The sequence below is a fragment of the Oncorhynchus keta genome, chromosome 23 (genome assembly GCF_023373465.1).
Source record: "Oncorhynchus keta strain PuntledgeMale-10-30-2019 chromosome 23, Oket_V2, whole genome shotgun sequence".
In the NCBI taxonomy this organism is placed as follows: Eukaryota; Metazoa; Chordata; class Actinopteri; order Salmoniformes; family Salmonidae; genus Oncorhynchus; species Oncorhynchus keta.
In genome coordinates, this window is record NC_068443.1 from 12,730,842 (window position 1) to 12,754,992 (window position 24,151).

Consider the following 24,151-nt stretch of genomic DNA (forward strand, 5'->3'; position numbering starts at 1 on the left):
AGGACAGGGGAGAGGAGGGGGAAGAGGACAGGGAGAGGAGGGGAAGAGGACAGGGGAGAGGAGGGGAAGAGGACAGGGGAGAGGAGGGGAGAGGACAGGGGAGATGAGGGGTAGAGGACAGGGGAGAGGAGGGGAAGAGGACAGGGAGATGAGGGGTAGAGGACAGGGGAGAGGGGGAGGGGAAGAGGGCAGGGGAGAGGAGGGGAAGAGGACAGGGGAGAGGAGGGGTAGAGGACAGGGGAGAGGAGGGGTAGAGGACAGGGGAGATGAGGGGTAGAGGACAGGGGAGAGGAGGGGAAGAGGACAGGGGAAGGAGGGGAAGAGGACAGGGGAGAGGAGGGGAAGAGGACAGGGGAGAGGAGGGGTAGAGGACAGGGGAGAGGAGGGGTAGAGGACAGGGGAGAGGAGGGGAAGAGGACAGGGGAGATGAGGGGTAGAGGACAGGGGAGAGGAGGGGAAGAGGACAGGGGAGAGGAGGGGTAGAGGACAGGGGAGATGAGGGGTAGAGGACAGGGGAGAAGAGGGGTAGAGGACAGGGGAGAGGAGGGGAAGAGGACAGGGGAGAGGAGGGGGAGAGGACAGGGGAGATGAGGGGTAGAGGACACAGTGGGACAAACAACTCACTTAGTTCCTTTTTGTCTTGAGATGTATACTCCTCTTAGAGTGCTGTATTCAATAAAAAACACACCGCTTTTATGCTTACCACCACAATCTACAAACAAACACACACACGCACACACACACGCACGCACCCACCCACACACACACACACACACCTTTCAACTAATCCACTTATTGTAGCGGACCAAAGACCTACCCCAGGCCAGATAATAAATTTCTGAGTATAGACACGGTCGTTTACTGTGTGTGTGTGTGTGTGTGTGTGTGTGTGTGTGTGTGTGTGTGTGTGTGTGTGTGTGTGTGTGTGTGTGTGTGTGTGTGTGTGTGTGTGTGTGTGTGTGTGTGTGTGTGTGTGTGTGTGTGTGTGTGTGCGCGCGCGCGCACGCACGTGTGTACTTGTGTGAAATGATTAAAGGACGTTTGCAATTGTTCAGATATAGAACAATCACTTTTAAATCAAAGACATTGAAGAAGTCTGAGAGAATATTGTTATACAGAAACCTCTCCTCGCTGTGAGCTCCGGCTTCGTTTGTCAACTGTTGTTTTCTGCTCTTCTGTGGATGTCACAAGTTTTACTTGATGTGTCAGACATCCAAGCTGATGTTCCAGTGTGATTTTCTGACTGTGATGCTGCAGGAGGTTTGTTGTCTGACTCTCTTGTAAACTGACCTGCTCGATGCTAGTTTCTGAAACCCCGCAATCCACATAAACTGACCTGCTCTATGCTAGTTTCTGAAACCCCCAACCCACATAAACTGACCCGCTCGATGCTAGTTTCTGAAACCCCCAACCCACATAAACTGACCTGATCTATGCTAGTTTCTGAAACCCCCAACCCACATAAACTGACCTGCTCTATGCTAGTTTCTGAAACCCCCAACCCACATAAACTGACCTGCTCTATGCTAGTTTCTGAAACACCCAACCCACATAAACTGACCTGCTCTATGCTAGTTTCTGAAACCCCCAACCCACATGAACTGACCTGCTCTATGCTAGTTTCTGAAACCCCCAACCCACATAAACTGACCTGCTCTATGCTAGTTTCTGAAACCCCCAATCCACATAAACTGACCTGCTCTATGCTAGTTTCTGAAACCCCCAACCCACATAAACTGACCCGCTCTATGCTAGTTTCTGAAACCCCCAACCCACAGAAACTGACCTGCTCTATGCTTGTTTCTGACACCCCCAACCCACATAAACTGACCCGCTCTATACTAGTTTCTGAAACACCCAACCCACATAAACTGACCTGCTCTATGCTAGTTTCTGAAACCCCCAACCCACATAAACTGACCCGCTCTATGCTAGTTTCTGAAACCCCCAACCCACATAAACTGACCTGCTCTATGCTAGTTTCTGAAACCCCCAACCCACATAAACTGACCCGCTCTATGCTAGTTTCTGAAACCCCCAACCCACATAAACTGACCCGCTCTATGCTAGTTTCTGAAACCCCCAACCCACATAAACTGACCCGCTCTATGCTAGTTTCTGAAACACCCAACCCACATAAACTGACCTGCTCTATGCTAGTTTCTGAAACCCCCAACCCACATAAACTGACCTGCTCTATGCTAGTTTCTGAAACCCCCAACCCACATAAACTGACCCGCTCTATGCTAATTTCTGAAACCCCCAACCCACATAAACTGACCCGCTCTATGCTAGTTTCTGAAACCCCCAACCCACATAAACTGACCTGCTCTATGCTAGTTTCTGAAACCCCCAACCCACATAAACTGACCCGCTCTATGCTAGTTTCTGAAACCCCCAATCCACATAAACTGACCTGCTCTATGCTAGTTTCTGAAACACCCAGCCCACATAAACTGACCCGCTCTATGCTAGTTTCTGAAACCCCCAACCCACAGAAACTGACCTGCTCTATGCTTGTTTCTGAAACCCCCAACCCACATAAACTGACCTGCTCTATGCTAGTTTCTGAAACCCCCAACCCACATAAACTGACCCGCTCTATGCTAGTTTCTGAAACACCCAACCCACATAAACTGACCCGCTCTATGCTAGTTTCTGAAACCCCCAACCCACATAAACTGACCCGCTCTACACTTCTCATATAGACGCCTCAAAAAATAGGTTTTGAAATGAAACAGAAGCAGTGGTTTTTGTTGCGTTACCAGAGATGTGGTATTCTGGCCTGTTATTCTATGGTTCTCCTATGGACAGCTGAATAACCATTTTGGAACCCTTTTTTCTAAGACTGTATATATGTGGATGTCTGCAACCAGTATGTGTGTGACCATGTGTGACCAAGTGTACTGTATGTTACTCAATAGTTAGTGTGTAAGCCCATGGCTGTGGGCAGTCTCAGTGCAGCCAGAGAAGCAATGATCTGATTTAATCTGACAGGGTGGAAATGTTACAGTGCATCCTCACCTCAACACCCTGACCACTGCAGTGTGTGTGTGTGTGTGTGTGTGTGTGTGTGTGTGTGTGTGTGTGTGTGTGTGTGTGTGTGTGTGTGTGTGTGTGTGTGTGTGTGTGTGTGTGTGTGTGTGTGTGTGTGTGTGTGTGTGTGTGTGTGTGTGTGTGTGTGTGTCTTTGCTCTTGGTGGCCAGCTCAGAGGTTAACTAGAGCTAACAGCACACCCATGCCCAAACCTGTCTCTCCTCTCTACACCTCTTTGCCAAAACACAATTCAGATCGGCATTTAGCAAGCCTGCAAATGTTTCATCTTCGTAATGTCATTGACAGCTTTTGGACACCTGCCTTGGATCAATATGCAGTAATTCATATTCAAGATACAGGCATTCCAATCAAATATAGATAGAAATCGATCATACACCAAAATGTAACGCACAAAAACTTGGACTGTGACATTGCATCAATAGTTATTACAGGCTTTCTGGACAAACTAGAAGATGAAGGTAGAGCTCTCTCTCTTTTTAAAAAGGACATTTTATTGATTTGTTTTCCCCTTCATCAGAATGTCGGACTAATGGACGTATGCATCACCATTATGGCAGCCTGTCACTGGCTCTACTCTGGCTCCTTACTGTTTGTTTCTGTAATTAGCTGAGGGTCATGTGAGGACTCATGTCCTTCTTGGTTATAGCTTATGTCCTCTGGCTAGGCTGCTCAGAGCTCTCTCCCTCTGCTTCTATCTCTCTCCCTCTGCTTCTATCTCTCTTCCTCTGCTTCTCTAACTGTCCCTCCCTCTCCTTCTCTCTGTCCCTCCCTCTCCTTCTCTCTGTCGCTTTCACTCTCTCTCTCTCACTCTCTCTCCTTCTCTCTCTCTGTCCCTCTCATTCTCTCTGTCCCCCTCTCTCTCTCTCTCTCTCTCTCACTCTCCTTCTCTCTCTCTCTCTCCTTCTCCAACTTCCCCTCCCTCTCCTCTCTGTACCTCTCTGTCTTTCAATTCAACTCAATGCAAGAGCTTTATTGTCATGGCAAACATATGTTAACATTGCCAAAGTAAGTGAAGTAGATAATAAACAAAAGTGAAATAAACAATATAAATTAACAGTGAACATTACAGTGACTTGCGAAAGTATTCAACCCCCTTTTTCCTATTTTGTTGCCTTACAACCTGGAATGAAAATTTATTTTTTAGGGGGTTGTATCATTTGATTTACAAAACATGCCTACCACTTTGAAGATACAAAATATTTTTTCTTGTGAAACAAACAAGAAATAAGACAAAAAAACAGAACCCCCAAAGTCAACCTTTTGCAGCAATTTTAGCTGCAAGTCTCTTGGGGTATGTCTCAATGAGCTTGGCACATCCAGCCACTAGGATTTTTGCCCATTCTTCAAGGCAAAACTGCTCCAGCTCCTTCAAGTTGGATAGGTTCCGCTGGTGTACAGCAATCTTTAAGTTATACCACAGATACTCAATTGGATTGAGGTCTGGGCTTTGACAAGGCCATTCCAAGACATTTAAATGTTTCCCCTTAAACCACTCAAGGGTTGCTTTAGCGGTTTGCTTAGGGTCATTGTCCTGCTGGAAGGTGAACCTCCGTCCCAGTCTCAAATCTCTGGAAGACTGAAACAGGTTTTCCTTAATAATTTCCCTGTATTTAGCGTCATCCATCATTCCTTCGATTCTGACCAGTTTCCAAGTCTCTGCCGATGAAAAACATTCCCACAGCATGTTGCTGCCACCACCGTGCTTCCCTGTGGGGATGGTGTTCTCGGGGTGATGAGAGGTGTTGGGATAATTCCAGGTATAGTATTATCATTGATGTCCAAAAAGCTACATTTTTAAAATGGTCCTATGGACAGGCCCTCTCATGGCAGGTTTGCACATGTCTTTTAGTGAACACCAAACGTGTTTGCTTATTTTCTTCTTTAAGCAAGGGCTTTTTTCTGACCACTCTTCCGTAAAGCCCAGCTCTGTGGAGGGTATGGCTTAAAGTGGTCCTATGGACAGATAATCCAATCTCCGCTGTGGAGCTTTGCAGGTCCTACAGGCTTATCTTTGGTCTCTTTGTTGCCTATTTGATTATGCGCTCCTTGCCTGGTCTGTGGGTTTTGGTGGGTGGCCCTCTCATGACAGGTTTGCTGTGGTGCCATATTCTTTCAATTTTTTAATAATGGATTTAATGGTGCTCCGTGGAATGTTCAAAGTTTCCGATACTTTTTTATATCCCAATCCTGATCTGTACTTCTCCACAACTTTGTCCCTGACCTGTTTGGAGAGTTCCTTGGTCTTCGTGGTGCTGCTAGCTTGCTGGTGCCCCTTGCTTAGTGGTTTTGCAGACTCTGGAGCCTTTCAGAACAGGTGTATATATACTGTGATCATGTGACAGATCATGTGACACTTAGATTGCACACAGGTTAACTTTATTTAACTAATTATGTGACTTCTGACGGTAATTGGTTTGCAGCAGATCTGTTAGTATAATTTAATTATGACAATGTGCTTTCATCAATTGAAAGCCCTTAATCTATTTTATGAGAATTTGTAAGATTTCTTGTTTGCATAAAATAGACTCAGACCAGTCTTTAAATAATAGGTAATAGAATTTATTCTCGGAGCGCGCTACCACTCAAACACATGCATGAGTTTATATACAGATCAGGACGTCATTTCATTGCTTTAACAGAATCCCCGCCTCTCGACCGGGACAAAGTAAGGTGAAAAGTTCATTCTAACTTACTAACACACTCCCAGATAACTTTTGACCCCTCAACATTATCGATCACCACTGAACTGACAGTTTTAATTAACAGAAACCCTAGGAATGCACTCACTGCCTTTTCTAAAAACCCCAGAGCTAAGATTCAGTTGGGTCAACCATAGGCGAACGACCTTATGTGTTTACACAGTCCACAACCCATTTGTTCCTGCCCAGTTGTAATGGTGTTCTTTAACATTTTATTATTATATGCCATTTAGCAGACGCTTTTATCCAAAGCGACTTACAGTCATGTGTGCATACATTCTACGTATGGGTGGTCCCGGGAATCGAACCCACTACACTGGCGTTACAAGCGCCATGCTCTACCAACTGTGCTACAGAAGGACCACTATTACTCCTTGTCCTGTCACACAATTTCTTCTTATGAACTCATATTGTTAATCAGATATAATATAACAGAGTTTACTTACAGTTCCATTTAAAATGATTTGTTCAGTCATATTCATCATAATTTCCTAACAAGATCTTATTTAGGGGCTTCATAGCAAAGGGGGTGAATAAATATGCACGCACCACATTTCTGTATTTTTTTTAATTTCACTTCACCAATTTGGACTATTTTGTGTATGTCCATTACATGAAATCCAAATAAAAATCCATTTAAATGACAGGTTTTAAAATAGGAAAAACACCAAGGGGGATGAATACTTTTGCAAGGCACTGTACACTCACAGATTTTCTAAAAGACATTTCAAATGTCATATTATATTTATGTACAGTGTTGTAACAATGTGCAAATACAAGTACAAAAGTACAAAAGGGAAAAAAAAACATAAATATGGGTTGTATTTACAATGGTGTTTGTTTTAAACTGGTTGCCCTTTTCTTATGGCAACAGGTCACAAATCTTTCTGCTGTGATGGAACACTGTGGTATTTCTTTGTGGATCTGTGTAATCTGAGGGAAATATTTGTCTGTAATATGGTCATACATTGGGCAGGAGGTTAGGAAGTGCAGCTCAGTTTCCACCTCATTTTGTGGGCAGGGTGCATATAGCCAGTCTTCTCTTGAAAGGCAGGTCTGCCTACTCTGGCATTTCTCAATAGCAAGGCTATGCTCACTGAGTCTGTACATAGTCAACGCTTTCCTTAATTTTGGGTCAGTCACAGCGGTCAGGTATTCTGCCAATGTGTCAAGTAATTTTATTTTTGTTTTCTCATGATTTGGTTGGGTCTAATTGTGTTGCTGTCCTGGGGCTCTGTTGGGTCTGTTTGTGTTTGTGAACAGAGTCCCAGGACCAGCTTGCTTAGGGGCTCTTCTCCAGGTTCATGTTTCTGTAGGTGATGGCTTTGTTACGGTGGTTGTAGAATATAACGATTATTTTCTGGATTTTTATAATTAGCATATATTGTCCTAATTCTGCTCTGCATGCATTATTTGGTGTTTTAATTAAGTTGTACACTGAGGCTATTTTTGCAGAATTCTGTATGCAGTCTCAATTTGGAGTTTGTCCCATTTTGTGAATTCTTGGTTGGTGAGCGGACCCCAGACCTCACAACCATAAAGGGCAATGGGTATTGCCCGAAGCATTTTTTTGCCCGAATTTTATGTTCCTTTTGATGGCATAGAAGGCCCTTCTTGCCTTGTTTATCTCAGCTCATTCGCAGCTTTGTGGAAGTTACTTGTGGTGCTGTTGTTTAGGCTGAGGTATGTGTCTTTTTGTGTGTTCCAGGGAAACGTTGTCTAGATGGAATTTGTATTTGTGGTCCTGGACACTGGACCTTTTTTGGAACACCATTATTATTGTCTTACTGAGATTTACTGTCCGGGTCCAGGTCTGGCACAATCTGTGCAGAATATCTAGGTGCTGCTGTAGGCCTTCTTTGGTTGGTGACAGAAGCACCAGATCATCAGCAAACAGTAGACATTTGACTTCAGATTCTAGTTAGGGTGAGGCCGGGTGTTGCAGACTGTCCGAGTGCCCTCACCAATTATCTATATATATATGTTGAAGAGGGTGGGGCTTAAGCTGCATCCCTGTCTCACCCCATGGCTCTGTGGAAAGAAATGTGTGTTTTTGACCATTTTAACCACACACTTGTTGTTTGTGTACATGGATTTTATAATATAGTATGTTTTTCCCCCAATACCACTTTCCATCAATTTGTATAGCAGACCCTCATGCCAAATTGAGTTTGAAATCAACAAAGCATGAGAAGGCTTTGTCTTTGTTTGTTTTGTTGTTTTGTCAATTAGGGTGTGCAGGGTGAATACGTTGTCTGTCGTACGGTAATTTGGTAAAAAGACGATTTGACATTTGCTCAGTAGATTGTTTTCACTGAGGAAACATATGAGTCTGCTGTTAATGATAATGCAGAGGATTTCCCCAAGGTTTCTGTTGATGCATATCCCACGGTAGTTATTGGGGTCAAATTTGTCTCCACTTTTGTGTATTGGGGTGATCAGTCCTTGGTGTCAAATATTGGGCAAGATGCCAGAGCTAAGGATGATGTTAAAGAGTTTAAGTATAGCCAATTGGAATTTGTTGTCTGTATATTTGATCATTTCATTGAGGATACCATCAACTCCACAGGCCTTTTTGGGTTGGATGGTTTGTGTATTTTGTATCCTTCTCCTTCTCTCTATGTCCCTCCCTTTCCCTCTTTTTCTTCTTTTGTCTCTACTGTATGGTATGTGACTTCATGTTGAGGTCACAGTCTGCCACAGTAAAGCAATGGGATGCACTGCTAAACCTTGTGCTACACAAACTAAGCACGGATTGAATATTGGACTTGTCAGCTTTCCCTGGGAAGATTCCGCCTCAATTTGTTTCGTGACAATGAAAGTAGAAGTTCTCCTAAAAGCCTGCAGACTGGATGACTGCTGCTAAATTGTGTTTGTGTGAAAGGTATAGGAAGCTTATAAAGTGGGTATGTCTACTGTGTAGTCGTGTATTTGTGGAAGGTTGAGCAGGCTGCTGTCTCTAAACCCAGTCAGGGCTTACGGGGAGAGAAGCTACGCTTTAGGGAGGAACATGCTCTACTGCCTACATCCCAGCCCTGCCAATCAACATGTCTGACCTATTTACACACACACACACACACACACACACACACACACACACACACACACACACACACACACACACACACACACACACACACACACACACACACACACACACACACACACACACACACACACACACACACACACACACACACACACACACACACACACTACCTGATATCAGCACAGGGATGAACATTGGACACAGACCGACTGGTTGACTCTGTTCATTTTGTTTAGGTCTTCTTCAGACAGATCTTTGTGGATCTCAAGTATTCATACCAATGAGCTAACCTGGATAAATAAAGGTTGAAGGCCCAGTGCAGTCAAAAATGTGATTTTCCTGTGTTAAATATATATTTCTACACTATGAGGTTGGAATGGATGTCATAAGGTGAATGCACCAATTTGTAAGTCGCTCTGGATAAGAGCGTCTGCTAAATGACTTAAATGTAAATGTAATGAATAATACTCTGGACTGGTGCCCCCTGTATATAGCCTTGCTTGTAATTTTACTGCTGCTTTTTAATTATTTGTTACTCTTAAAGCATTGTTGGTTAAGGACTTGAAAGTAAGCATTTCACTGTAAGGTCTACCTGTTGTATTTGGCGCATGTGACAAATAAAATTTGATTTGATTTGAAATTGTGAAAATAATGATAATGCCATTTTAGTGTAAGAACTGTTTGAAATATCCACCTGAAATTTCAGCCTGTTTTGCTGGGATGGAGTTTAGGTCAGCAACATCACCAGGCTGTACAAGTCAAAAGACCAATGAAAAAGAGTTTCAAACCTCTCTGCCAATAACAGTTAGTTAGTTTTCAGGTTACATATCCCTCCCATTAGGGTCGTCCAATTAGGCCACTCACTTAAACCACTCCCTGACAGTCCAAGCTAAATTCTTGCTTTTGAAATTGCTTGTTGCTAAAAAGCTATTTTAGTTTATTTTTGACCATTTTAATTGAACAAAAATAACATTAAGGTACTTAATTGTTACCAAGAACTTATTTGATATTGAGATAAAAATGGCTGGATCTGGGCCTTTAAACAAATGATGCTAGTGGTGTGTCTGGACATCAGGCCAGTGTTGGGAGAAGTGTGGGGCTGTTCTGTGTGTTTGGGGACTAGTTGTGTGTCTGGACATCAGGCTGTTCTGTGTGTTTGGGGGCTAGATGTGTGTCTGGACATCAGGCTGTTCTGTGTGTTTGGGGACAATTAGTGTGTCTATGTATCAAATCAAATCAAGTCAAATTGTATTAGTCACATGCGCCGATTACAACAGGTCTACACCAGTGAAATGCTTACTTACAAGCCCCTACCCAACAGTGCAGTTTCAAAAAATATGGATTAGAATAACAGATAAAAGTAACAAGTAATTAAAGAACAGCAGTAAAAAAAATAACAATATATACAGGTGCCGGTACAGAGTCAATGTGTGGGGGCACCGGTTAGTTGAGATTGTATGTACATGTAGGAAGTGTTAAAAATTACTATGCATAGATGACAACAGAGAGTGGCAGTGGTGTGGGAGCCATTTTACAAGATGTTCAGGAGCCTTATGGCTTGGGGGTAGATGCTGTTTAGAAGTCTCTTGGACCTAGACTTGGCGCTCTGGTATCGCTTGCTGTGTGGTAGCAGAGAGAACCGTCTATGACTAGGGTGGCTGGAGTCTTTGACAATTTTTAGGGCTTCCTTCTGATACCGCCTGGTATAGAGGTCCTGGATGGCAGGAAGCTTGGCCCCAGTGATGTACTGGGCCATTCGCACTACCCTCTGCAGTGCCTTGCGGTCGGAGGCTGAGCAGTTGCCACACCAGTCAGTGATGCAACCTGTCAGGATGCTCTCGATGGTGCAGCTGAATAACTTTTTGATGATCTGAGGACCCATTCCAAATCTTTTCAGTCTCCTTAGTCGGAATAGGTTTTGAGAATGTTGGCGTGCTCGTTCCTCTTTTTCCTATAGTCCATAATAATCTTCTTTGTAGTGATCACGTTGAGGGGGAGGTTGTTGTCCTGGCACTACGCGGCCAAGTCTCTGACCTCCTCCCTATAGACTGTCTCGTTGTTGTCGGTGATCAGGCCTACCACTGTTGTGTCATCGGCAAATTTAATGATGGTGTTGGAGTCGTGCCTGGCCGTGCAGTCATGAGTGAACAGGGAGTATAGGAGGGGACTGAGCACACACCCCTGAGGGGCCCCTGTGTTGAGGATCAGCATGGAGGATGTGTTGTTACCTACCCTTACCACCTGGGGGCGGCCCATCAGAAAGTCCAGGATCCAGTTGCAAAGGGAAGTGTTTAGTCCAAGGGTCCTTAGCTTATTGATGAGCTTTGAGGGCAATATGGTGGTGAACGCTGAGCTGTAGTCAATGAATAGCATTCTCACATAGGTGTTCCTTTTGTCCAGGTGAGAAAGGGCAGTGTGGAGTGCAATAGAGACCGTACGGTCACTGTGGGGACAACGTCATCTATGCACTTATTGATGAAGCCAATGACAGATGTGGTGTTCTCCTCAATACCATTGGAGGAATCCCAGAATATATTCCAGTCTGCTAGCAAAACAGTCCTGTAGCTTAGCGTCTGCTTCATCTGATCACTTTTTTATTGATCTAGTCACTGGTTCTTCCTGCCTTCATTTTTGCTTGAAATAGGAGGCTAGAATTATGGTCAGATTTGCCAAATGGAGAGCGAGGGAGAGCTTTGTATGCATCTCTATGTGTGGAGTATAGGTGTTCCAGAGTTATTTTCCCTCTGGTTGCACATTTAACATGCTGATAGAAATTTTGTAAAAATGGATTTAAGAAACTTAAAAATGTAAGTTTCCCTGCATTAAAGTCCCCGGCTACTAGGAGCGCCGACTCTGGGGGAGCGTTTTCTTGTTTGCTTAAAGTGTAATACAGCTCATTCAATGCTATCTTAGTGCCAGCCTCTGACTGTGCTGGTATGTACAGCTACAAAGAATATAGATGAAAACTCTCTCGGGAGGTAATGTGGTCTGCAGCTTATTATGAGAAACTCTACCTCAGGCGAGCTTTATCTTGAGACTTCCTTAGATATTGTGCACCAGCTGTTGTTTACAAAAATACAAAGTCTTACCAGACGCGGCTGTTCTATGCTGCCGGTACATCGTATAACCAGCCAGCTGTATGTTGATATTGTCATCGTTCATCCACGACTCCGTGAAGCATATGATGTTACAGTTTTTAATGTTGCGTTGGTAGTTTAATCTTCCCAATAACTCGTCCATTTTCTTATCCAAAGATTGCATGTTTGCTAGCAGAATTGAGAGGAGTGGGGGTTTATTTGATCGCCTCTGACTTCTCAGAAGGCAGCCCGCTCTCCAGCGTCTCTTTCTCCGCCTCCTCTTCACGCAGATGACTGGGGTCGGGGCCTGTTCCCGAGGGAGCCGTATATCCTTGGGCTCGTCAGAGTCATGAAAGAAGAAAAAGGATTCTGCTAGTCCGTGGTGAGTAATCGCAGTCCTGATGTCTAGAAGTTATTTTCGTTCATAAGAGACGGTAGCGGCAACATTATGTACAAAAATAGTTAAAACATAAGTTACAAACAACACAGATTAACAATCAAAAAAACACAATCGGTTGGGCCACCTTGTGCTCCGGCGCCATCAGGCTTTTCTGTGTGTTTGGGGACTAGTGGGATCATGCTGTTCTGTGTGTTTGGGGACTAGTAGGATCATGCTATTCTGTGTGTTTGGGGACGAGTGGGATCATGCTGTTCTGTGTGTTTGGGGACTAGTGGGATCATGCTTTTCTGTGTGTTTGGGGACTAGGGGTGTGTCTGGACATCAGGCTATTCTGTGTGTTTGGGGACTAGTGGGATCATGCTGTTCTGTGTGTTTGGGGACGAGTGGGATCATGCTGTTCTGTGTGTTTGGGGACTATGGGTGTGTCTGGACATCATGCTGTTCTGTGTGTTTGAGGACTAGTGGTGTGTCTAGACATCAGGCTGTTCTGTGTGTTTGGGGACTATGGGTGTGTCTGGACATCATGCTGTTCTGTGTGTTTGGGGACTAGTGGTGTGTCTGGACATCATGCTGTTCTGTGTGTTTGAGGACTAGGGGTGTGTCTGGACATCAGGCTGTTCTGTGTGTTTGGGGACTAGTGGGATCATGCTGTTCTGTGTGTTTGAGGACTAGGGGTATGTCTGGACATCAGGCTATTCTGTGTGTTTGGGGACTAGTGGGATCATGCTGTTCTGTGTGTTTGAGGACTAGTGGGATCATGCTCTTCTGTGTGTTTGGGGACTAGTGGTGTGTCTAGACATCAGGCTGTTCTGTGTGTTTGGGGACTAGTGGTGTGTCTGGACATCATGCTGTTCTGTGTGTTTGGGGACTAGTGGTGTGTCTGGACATCATGCTGTTTTGTGTGTTTGGGGACTAGTGGTGTGTCTGGACATCATGCTGTTCTGTGTGTTTGAGGACTAGTGGTGTGTCTGGACATCAGGCTATTCTGTGTGTTTGAGGACTAGTGGTGTGTTCCCGACATCAGGCTGTTCTGTGTGTTTGGGGACTAGTGGTGTGTCTGGACATCATGCTGTTTTGTGTGTTTGGGGACTAGTGGTGTGTCTGGACATCATGCTGTTCTGTGTGTTTGGGGACTAGTGGTGTGTCTGGACATCATGCTGTTCTGTGTGTTTGGGGACTAGTGGTGTGTCTGGACATCATGCTGTTTTGTGTATTTTGGGACGAGATGTGTGTCTGCTCCACTTGCCCCTCTCATCTCTCTCAGCTGAAGTGTTAACATCTGAACCGTGCGTGCGTGCGTGCGTGCGTGCATGCGTGCATGCGTGTGTGCGTGCGTGCGTGCGTGTGTGCGTGCGTGCGTGCGTGCGTGCGTGCGTGTGTGTGTGTGTGTGTGTGTGTGTGTGTGTGTGTGTGTGTGTGTGTGCAGGTGGTGGAACCAGCTGTCAAACTGACCCACAGCTCACTAATGAGTAGGACCAGACAGAAACTGTAGGGAAGTTTTCTCAGCAATATTTTCACTGCTTTGTAGCTTGGTTGGGTCTGATTTGAGTTAAATTTCCATATGTATGATGTGCAAATGTTTTTATTAGGATATAATGACATTATGTCTCCAGCTGGCTGCACTCATTTTTGTTTGTTTTTATCTTTATTTAACTAGGCAAGTCAGTCTTTGGGCTTAGATCCCGCTAACGGGATCGATATGACAACAGCCAGTGAAAGTGCAGGGCGCCAAATTCAATACAACAGAAATCCCATAATTAAAATTCCTCAAACATACAAGTATTTTACACCATTTCAAAGATACACTTGTTGTAAATCCAGCCACAGTGTCTGATTTCAGAAACGCTTTACAGCTAAAGCAAACCAAACGATTATGTTAGGTCAGAGCCAAGTCACAGAAAAACACAGACATTTTTCCATAGCACACCATGCTATGATCTGAGTACGGCCAAAACAAAAAAGTTCCGTTACAGTCCGTAGAAACATGTCAAACGATGTATAGAGTCAATCTTTAGGATGTTTTTAACATAAATCTTCAATAATGTTCCCACCGGAGAATTCCTTTGTCTTCAGAAATGCAATGGAACAGAGCTCGCTCTCACCTGAACGAGCGTGGCCAGCTCGTGGCTCTCTGGCAGACCTCTGACTCATTCCCCTCTCATTCGCCCCCACTTCACAGTAGAAGCATCAAACAAGGTTCTAAATACTGTTGACATGTAGTGGAAGCCTTAGGAAGTGCAATATGACCAATATCCCACTGTATCTTCGATAGGCAATTAGTTGAAAACCTACAAACCTCAGATATTCCACTTACTGGTTTTTGCCTGCCATATGAGCTCTGTTATACTCACAGACATCATTCAAACAGTTTTAGAAACTTCAGAGTGTTTTCTATCCAAATAATATGCATATATTAGCTTCTGAGTAGGAGGCAGTTTACTCTGGGCACCTTATTCATCCAAGCTACTCAATACTGCCCCCAGCCATAAGAAGTATTAAGAACAAAATGACAGCCTAGTGGGTTAACTGCCTGTTCAGGGGTAGAAGGACAGATTTGTACCTTGTCAGCTTGGGGATTTGAACTTGCAACCTTTTGGTTACTAGTCCAACACTCTAACCACTAGGCTACCCTGCCGCCCGTTAACAGGCCTAACAGGCCATTGTGCGCAAATGAACTCAAGCTTATGGACAATGTCAAATGGGATATAGCGAAGCGCCTGAGTGAGCTGGGTGCGCAATTACGCAGTTACTTTCCCGAAACGGATGACACAAACAACTGGATTCGTTATCCCTTTCATGCCCTGCCTCAAGTCCACTTACTGATATCTGAACAAGAGCCTCAAAATTGCAACAAGGGGTTCTGTGAAAATTGAATTTAATCAGAAGCCACTGCCAGATTTCTGGACGAGGCTGCACTCAGAGTATCTTGCCTTTGCAAATTGCGCTGTTAAGACACTGATGCCCTTTACAACCATGTAACTATGTGAGAGTGGATTCTCAGCCCTCACTAGCATGAAAACTAAATACAGGCGCAGACTGTTGGAAAATATTTAAGACTTAGACTCTCTCCAACACAACCCAACATTGCAGTTATGTGCATCCTTTCAAGCACACCCTTCTCATTAACCTATTCACAATTTTAAATGAACAAATAAGGTTTTATATGTAAGATGGTTAAATAAAGAGCAAAATGATTGATTATTATTATATTATTATTTGTGCCCTGGTCCTATAAGAGCTCTTTGTCACTTCCCACGAGCCGGGTTGTGACAGAACTCACACTCATTCTTATGTTTAATAAATGTATTGTAAAGTGTGTGTAGCGGGTTTACAATGATGTCATTGGGAAATGATGTAAAATATATCACTAGCCACTTTAAACAATGCTACCTAATATAATGTTTACATACCCTACATTATTAATCTCATATGTATATACTGTACTCTATATCATCTACTGCATCTTTATGTAATACATGTATCACTAGCCACTTTGAACTATGCCACTTTGTTTACATACTCATCACATATGTATATACTGTACTCAATACCATCTACTGTATCTTGCCTATGCCGCTCTGTACCATCACTCATTCATATATCTTTATGTACATATTCTTTATCCCCCTACACTTGTGTGTATAAAACAGAAGTTTTGGAATTGTTAGTTAGATTACTTGTTGGTTATTGCTGGTTATTGCTGCAATGTCGGAACTAGAAGCACAAGCATTTCGCTACACTCGCATCTGCTAACCATGTGTATGTGACAAATAAAATTGGATTTTGATTTGAAAAAACAACATTTGAGAGTGCGTTGACCCTGGTGCTAGAGGGGGTACAGCTGGAGGTTGAATGGTTGAAGGGGTACGGGACTATAAAAAGTTTGAAAAACACTGATCCAGACCCTTCAAATACAGTATTGCAGCTGGTGGGCTGTGCTTTATTTTGACAGGGGAGGGAACAGGTGTGTGTGTGTGTGTGTGTGTGTGTGTGTGTGTGTGTGTGTGTGTGTGTGTGTGTGTGTGTGTGTGTGTGTGTGTGTGTGTGTGTGTGTGTGTGTGTGTGTGTGTGTGTGTGTGTGTGTGTTACACAATCTGTGTGGGTTTACCAATGCCTCTGTATGGAAAGCAGGCTATTAATAGTAAATGTGGAGGATATACATTCTCTGTCTTAAGTCTCTAGGAACCTTAGAGAATATATGGCATAATGTACAGCATATAATATCATGTAGAACATGCACCCCGTAATCATACCTCAAATTTCCTCCTCATCTAAGGAAAATGTTGATTAGGTTTGAAGTTTGTTGATATTCAGAATGCCTATACTGTAATCTAATACAAATCCGCAAATGTAATTGTTTTTTCTGTGATAATTTGACAGAAAAGGGTATAGCAATTCATTTTAGTTAGAGGAAAAGCAATATCCAGTGAGCGTTGTCTCTCATCCAAAAGTGGTGGAACTCTGCTTGCCCAAAGTTCAAACTCTGTTTATACAGTTTTTAATCATAGTTGCAATAAAATAGTATAAAGGATATAACTATGCAAAAAGGGAATATTTTTCATCTCTTTGAGACAGAGACAGACAGACTGAGGAGAGTGTGGCTCTTCGCCCCGTGACTCAACCCCAGAACGGCGCCCAATAAACACAAACTAGAACATGTATTATTCATCTGTTTAGCTCTGCCTGAAAAACAACCATCTTCAGAGTGCTTTTTAACATCCCTCCAGGAAAGGCCCTGTGATGTGTTATATGAACGTCTTCTTCTCATTCATCTTAAAATGCCCCATGTTTAAAGCAGTGCAGACTTTGGTTTAATGTCTGCTTCTTTCATGGTGTGTCACAGCTAAAAACAGCTAATATGATACGGCGAATTATCAACCCTTCAATCTTTTAAAATAGCAACCTTTAGACTTTAGAGAATATATTTACTATCTCTTCAGTGGTTCTTTTATAATAAGTTACTTAGTGTGGCTCTTTAACTCTACCTGTTTTATCTTTATCTTCTGTTCTATCTTGTTAACCCTGGGGTCTCGCTCTCTACTTCAGCAAGCCAATCATATACTGTAGCTCCCTCCACTTCAAATCTTCCCCTTGATGTAAATGACAATCAGTGCAGTCAATGTTGAACCTCCTTTGTGCGTGCGTGCGTGCGTGCGTGCGTGCGTGCGTGCGTGCGTGCGTGCGTGCGCGCGTGTGCGTGTGTGTGGGTGTGCACTTGTGTGGGTGTATTAGTGATGGTGAACGTTCTGGACCTTTTGGCAGGTGTCCTCTGAAAAATCACTCGATGACAACATTGCGTGGGAGACTTGACAGGTTGCATCAAGGAATGTCTAAGCATCAGCTTTTCATCTCATGTTAGTGGAGAAGAAAACTAAAATGCTTTTTTTCATTTAGTCAAAGGGAATGACACATCCTACACACAGAACGACGCACGGACAGAAACAGACACACACTTTCCCACACCATGACTCATAGTGACATGAATTTGACATACCTTTCACAGGCATCGGAGGGATGGTTTTCAGGCAAACCCTGTTGTCTCTCTGCATGGCGTCATACGTTGTGTGTTCAGCGTGTCGAGGTGAGAACAGAGCACATGCCAAGGAGGAGAGAAGGGGAGGAAACATGCATGAATTCAGACGGGATGCTTCTCACTCACGTGACTCCCAATGCCCTAGTTCTGCTGCTACACTCATTGATTAATGAACAAGTGTCTTCCACCATCTTAAATATTGTCAGCAGAATAGTGTGTCTGCAATGTCATGGTGTCAGTCTAAGCTCTTGGTGACATGTCTCAGCTCTTTCATGACAGTTGTAGGGAGCATGGATTATTCTGGGTACTGAATGGCATTTTTATGACATCTTTTTAACCTTAATTTAACTAGGCAAGTCAGTTAACATTGACAGCCTACCGGGGAACAGTGGGTTAACTGCCTTGTTCAGGGCAGAAGAACAGATTTTTACCTTGTCAGCTCGGAGATTTGATCCAGCAACCTTTCGGTTACTGGCCCAACGCTCTAACCAGTAGGCTACCTTCAGCCCCCAAAGCTCTTTCATGACAGTTGTAGGGAGCATGGATTATTCAGCATACCGAACGGCATTTTTATGAGCATGTGTTGGTTGATAGGTGTTTTAAAATACCTCCATCTGTCCTCCTCTCTGCCCTCTCCCCTCTTCATCCTCTCTTCTATCTCTGTACATTCTATTATTCCTTCCACTCCTCTCTTCTACATTTGACCTCAGCCCTCCCTTTCTCCTTTCTCCCTCTTTCTTTAACCTCCATCTCTTTATTTACCTTCTCCTCCCACATCTGCTCCCTTTCTACTCTCTCCTCATCTACTCCTTCTCTCTATTCCCACTCTTCTCACTAACCTCTCGTCCCTCTGTCTCCCTCTCTCTATAGGTGTGTGGTAAACTGACCCAGCCTGTGATAGGCTAGGAGTCAGATCAGGACCACCAGGGCCATGACTGGCTCCCCGGGCATCAGTGGGCAGTCCCTGTCACCATGGCGGTGGCTGAGTCGCTGGGGGCCGATCCTGCTGCTGGTTACCATGACAACCCTACTGCCAGGTTGTTGCCAGGCATGCCCTCCACGGTGCGAGTGCTCGGCCCAAATCCGGTCCGTCTTGTGCCAGCGGCGGCGGCTCACCGGCATCCCAGAGGGCATCCCCACGGAAACTCGCCTCCTGGACCTCAGCCGGAACCGTCTCCGCTGGGTGGAGATGGGTGACCTGGCGCCGTATCCACACCTTGAAGAAGTGGACCTGAGTGAGAACCTCATTGCCACACTGGAGCCCAACGCGTTCGCCAACCTGCAGAGCCTCCGGGTGTTACGGCTGAGGGCGAACCAGTTGAAACTTGTACCCATGGGGGCCTTCGCCAAGCTGGTCAACCTGACCACGCTGGACCTGAGTGAGAACAAGCTGGTGATTCTATTGGACTACACGTTCCAGGACCTGAGGAGTCTAAGACACCTGGAGGTGGGAGACAATGACCTGGTCTACATCTCTCATGAGGTATTGAGCTGTTATCCATTTGATCATTCATTTTTCAAGCACTATGTTGTTCCTGATCTGTCTATAATATTTTATTGATTCTTCTATGTTTCCAAGATTGGAGCTCACAACTAATCAAATTGGATTTTGTTGTGTTTGAAGGCCTTCTCTGGCCTGCTAGGGATGGAGGATCTGACCATTGAACGCTGCAACCTGACTTCCATCTCTGGCCAGACGCTGTCCTACCTACGCAGCCTGGTCACTTTGCGACTACGCCAGCTCAGCATCCCCGCCCTGGAGGACCATAACTTCCGTAAGCTGGCCAACCTCCGGGGGCTGGAGATCGACAACTGGCCTTACCTGGAATACATCTCCCCCCTGAGCTTCCAGGGTCTGGACCTGTACTGGCTGTCCATCACCAACAGCAACATCACCTCCGTCCCCTCGTCCTCCTTCAGAAACCTGATCCACCTCACCCATCTCAACCTGTCCTACAACCCCATCACCACCCTGGAGCCTTGGGCCTTCAGGGACCTGCTGAGGCTCAAAGAGCTGATCATGGTGAACACGGGCCTGGCTACGGTGGAGCCCCACTCCCTGGGAGGCCTCAGACAGATCCGGGTCCTCAACTTCTCCTCCAATGACCTCCAGACTCTGGAGGAGGGATCGTTCCACTCTGTCAACAGCCTGGAGACGCTGCGGGTGGATGGGAACCCACTGCTGTGTGACTGCCGTTTGTTGTGGATCCTGCAGAGACGCAAGACCCTCAACTTTGACGGCAGGGTGCCTGTGTGCGCTGGGCCGGTGGAGGTGCAGGGGAACAGCCTCAGCACCTTCACCGACTCAGCGCTCTTTGATCACTTCACCTGCCAGAAGCCCAAGATACGAAACCGCAAGCTTCAACAGGTAAGAGTTGTTATCCCACTTTGCAGTACATGTAAGCATAGTGTAACTACAGTGTAGGTACACATTGATATGTTGTATTACAGCTTCGATGCCTGTTTCAGTTTTGTACCTAATGCTTAATTCATTCATTCATTCATTCCGCCAAGGTGACAGCTCGTGAGGGCCAGCCAGTGAGTTTCCTCTGCAGTGCCGTGGGAGAGCCCGCCCCCAACATCATGTGGATCTCCCCTCAGCGCCGACTAATCACAGCCAAGAGCAATGGTCGCATCACCGTCCTCCCAGGAGGGACGTTGGAGATCCGCTATGCTCAGGTCACCGACAGCGGCACCTACATGTGCATCGCCAGCAATGCCGGGGGCAATGACACTTACTTTGCGATGCTCACGGTTCGGGGCGCGCCGCTGGATGCCTCGTCGGCCTTCTTCGCCAACCGCTCGATGTATGGCGGCGAGTTCTTCAACGACACAAACCTGAATAGCACTCGCGTCTTCCTCAAGTTCACCCTGGACCTGACCACCATACTGGTCTCCACAGCGATGGGCTGCATCACCTTCCTGGGCGTGGTGCTTTTCTGTTTCCTGTTGTTGTTTGCATGGAGCCGGGGGCGGGGCCAGCGTAAGAACAACTTCACCGTCGAGACCCCTTTCCGGAAGGCCGAGGGACCGGCGGCGGTGGGTGGCGCCGGAGGTGCCCGGAAATTCAACATGAAGATGATATGATACCATGCAGCCAGGGGTCACTCGGGGGCATAAGCACATCCTGGAAACGTGTTTAACAAGACACACACAGCGCTGAATCGCAGAGTAAAGAAAGAAATAAAAATAAAATGCATACAGTATTCATACATGGCTGGTATTCACCAGGACCAGATTCGGTTTGAGTGGAAAAACATGATGACCTTTGGCCTCACGGCCTCCTACTGTTTTTACTCAGCTCGTGGTACAACGTTCCGTTTATATTTTCGAACAAATATAACATTGTCATTAACCAGGTTTCCATCCAACCCGTTTATACGAGAAAAGTACATGTCTGATAAAATACGTCATGCCAGGCCTGGAAACATTTGTTGCTTCCAAACTTTCCAAATGTCGACAAAAATAAATAAATACGCTAGAGGTGGGATCTTTTGTGTCTGAGTCACGCAATGACATGGTGTGTGGTCCTCCCAGTACTACTCGTCAGGAAAGAACGCAGTTTATTAGGCTACAGATTAAATTAATTATAAATGATGATGAACTTCACAGGGTGGTGAAAGTACAAGGTGATGAGCTTGATGCTCCTTTCCATTAAATATTGAGGGTCTTATTCTGGTCACATGATGATCGATGCTTGGCTGCTGTTTGACAAATATAAATAATCTCACTCTTTCGTCCATAATAATCTCATCATGTAGGCTATACCCACATTGTATCTGCGAGCTGTTGGCTAGACAGCAAGAACCAATAGACGCTATATAACGCTAATTTTTCAGGATGAGAAAACCATCATTAGAGTTACAAGTGCGATGGAAAACATGGGAATTTAACTGCCAACGTTGTTTTTATGTGCGCTACTTCATCACGCACAGTTTTTTATCCTCAACAAGTACATTTGATGGAAACACCTCTCTGGTGCACGTATTGTTTTTATGCAGATCTTAGAATATACGCTTGAAAATCTGTCGCCAATTGGATGTAAACCTAGCTACTGAGCTTGATAAGGGGAGGTCAACTAGATCACTAAAGGTGTATAACATTACCATTTAGCTTGATAAGAATTATAGAAGTTAAGAATTTAGTGTGATCTCTTATTGGGTGATTACTGTGCTGTGGAATGATCATAGTTATGCCTCTCTCACAGAAAGCTATGCACTTGTCGTGGTCATTGCACACAGGGCATAGTTCTGACTAGGGGGAGTACAGCCATGATGGTTAGTTATGGTTAGATAAAGTTAGTCTAAGTTATGGTTAGATAAAACGCTCTCCTAATCTGCTATAAAAAGTTATTTCTGGTTGTATCTGTAGTCCCATTCATCATAGCCCATGGAGAGACACGGCTATCAACTAATCACAGAATTTCTTCTCTTGCTTTCTTAAATTTGGCCTTTCTGAGAAATATTGCAATAGCATGTAAGTATTGCAATTTAGAGTATGTTGTATAGTAATAAGATTACAATATTGAATAAAAACAAGACATTTTTGTAAGACATTTTGGATATGATTTCAATTGTCACATTTATAAGACACCATCGAGGCCCCTCCAGATAAACACATGAAACCTATTTCAATCAATTGACCTAATAACATTTATGGGGGGGAAAATATCAGAAGACACTTTGGCCGATCTGTTTTTGAATACCACATCATATACACATCAAAATAAAGTATATTCTGAATTTTAATTGGGCCCACTTCACTTTCAGAAGTGACCGTCTGCGACGAGGTTGGCTGTGTGAGTTGGACCAAGCGCACTGGCCGACGGTTGCCATGGCGGCCTGACACCCCAAGGGTTTGTTTGGAAAGCCAAGCCCAGCGAACATGAGGTCACATGGTAACCATGACAACCAACACAGCCCAGGGCAGGGGGGAGATGTGGGGACTGTGGGACGAGTGGAGAGGGAGTATGTCCATGCCTCCTCTTTCCAACCTTCCAATAATAGTACTACCCTACCACTGCCAGTAGGGAGGAATGTGGGAAGAGAAAGGTGGATGGGAGGAGCCTAAGCCTCACCTCTCTAACCTCCCTCTTACACTGCTCTCTCCTACTGCCATGGGCTGAGCTGGGAAAATAACTGACCTCCACAGAGCTGCCAGGGGGAGCAGCCTGTAAGTCAGAACACACTCAGAGTCATATACTGTACTGTACAGAACAGACTCACCTTCACAAAGGTTCTCACTGAGAGTCATATACTGTACTGTACAGAACAGACTCACCTTCACAAAGGTTCTCACTGAGAGTCATATACTGTACTGTACAGAACAGACTGCATTGTACCAGAACAGACTCACCTTCACAAAGGTTCTCACTGAGAGTCAGGTGAACAGACTCAAAAAGGTTCTCACTGAGAGTCATATACTGTACAGAACAGACTGGTTCTCACTGAGAACAGACAGACTCACCTTCACAAAGGTTCTCACTGAGAGTCATATACTGTACTGTACAGAACAGACTCACCTTCACAAAGGTTCTCACTGAGAGTCATATACTGTACTGTACAGAACAGACTCACCTTCACAAAGGTTCTCACTGAGAGTCATATACTGTACTGTACAGAACAGACTCACCTTCACAAAGGTTCTCACTGAGAGTCATATACTGTACTGTACAGAACAGACTCACCTTCACAAAGGTTCTCACTGAGAGTCATATACTGTACTGTACAGAACAGACTCACCTTCACAAAGGTTCTCACTGAGAGTCATATACTGTACTGTACAGAACAGACTCACCTTCACAAAGGTTCTCACTGAGAGTCATATACTGTACTGTACAGAACAGACTCACCTTCACAAAGGTCTATAGAGTCATATAACTGTAGAACTGACTCATCACACTATTACCACTCACAACAGACTCACCTTCACAAAGGTTCTCACTGAGAGTCATATACTGTACAGAACAGACTCACCTTCACATAGGTACAGATCATATACAAAGGTTCTCACTAAGAACAGACTCAGAACTGAGAGTCATATACTGTACATCACATATACTGTACTACTCATTTACACATGCATTGGACCTTTTTCAGGTGAACCAAAATCATATACACAACACTACAGATCTATAATAACTAGAACTGCACATCACACTATTACCACTCACAACACTACAGATCTATAATAACTAGAACTGCACATCACACTATTACCACTCACAACACTACAGATCTATAATAACTAGAACTGCACATCACACTATTACCACTCACAACACTACAGATCTATAATAACTAGAACTGCACATCACACTATTACCACTCACAACAC

General features: G+C 44.6%; 1 protein-coding gene and 1 long non-coding RNA gene across 3 annotated transcripts in view; one reads left to right on the plus strand and one right to left on the minus strand.

The window, feature by feature from the left end:
* LOC118401813 (leucine-rich repeat and immunoglobulin-like domain-containing nogo receptor-interacting protein 3) overlaps positions 1-20,914 on the plus strand; it is a 102,759-nt gene extending 81,845 nt beyond the window's left edge. For both annotated transcript variants that reach the window (XM_035799420.2, XM_035799421.2), the window contains exons 2-4: positions 18,686-19,298; positions 19,440-20,183; positions 20,330-20,914. In XM_035799420.2, the coding sequence (XP_035655313.1) occupies positions 18,747-19,298; positions 19,440-20,183; positions 20,330-20,902 (1,869 nt within the window). In that variant the 5' untranslated portion in view covers positions 18,686-18,746 and the 3' untranslated portion in view covers positions 20,903-20,914. The remainder of the gene's footprint in view (positions 1-18,685; positions 19,299-19,439; positions 20,184-20,329) is intronic.
* Positions 20,915-22,971: 2,057 nt separating this feature from the next.
* On the minus strand, positions 22,972-23,802 carry LOC127910983 (uncharacterized). Its single transcript, XR_008077154.1, has 3 exons — positions 23,741-23,802; positions 23,282-23,666; positions 22,972-23,095 (listed from the first exon to the last, which is right to left on the minus strand). It is a non-coding gene; the product is annotated as an uncharacterized LOC127910983 (long non-coding RNA).
* Positions 23,803-24,151: the final 349 nt, after the last annotated feature.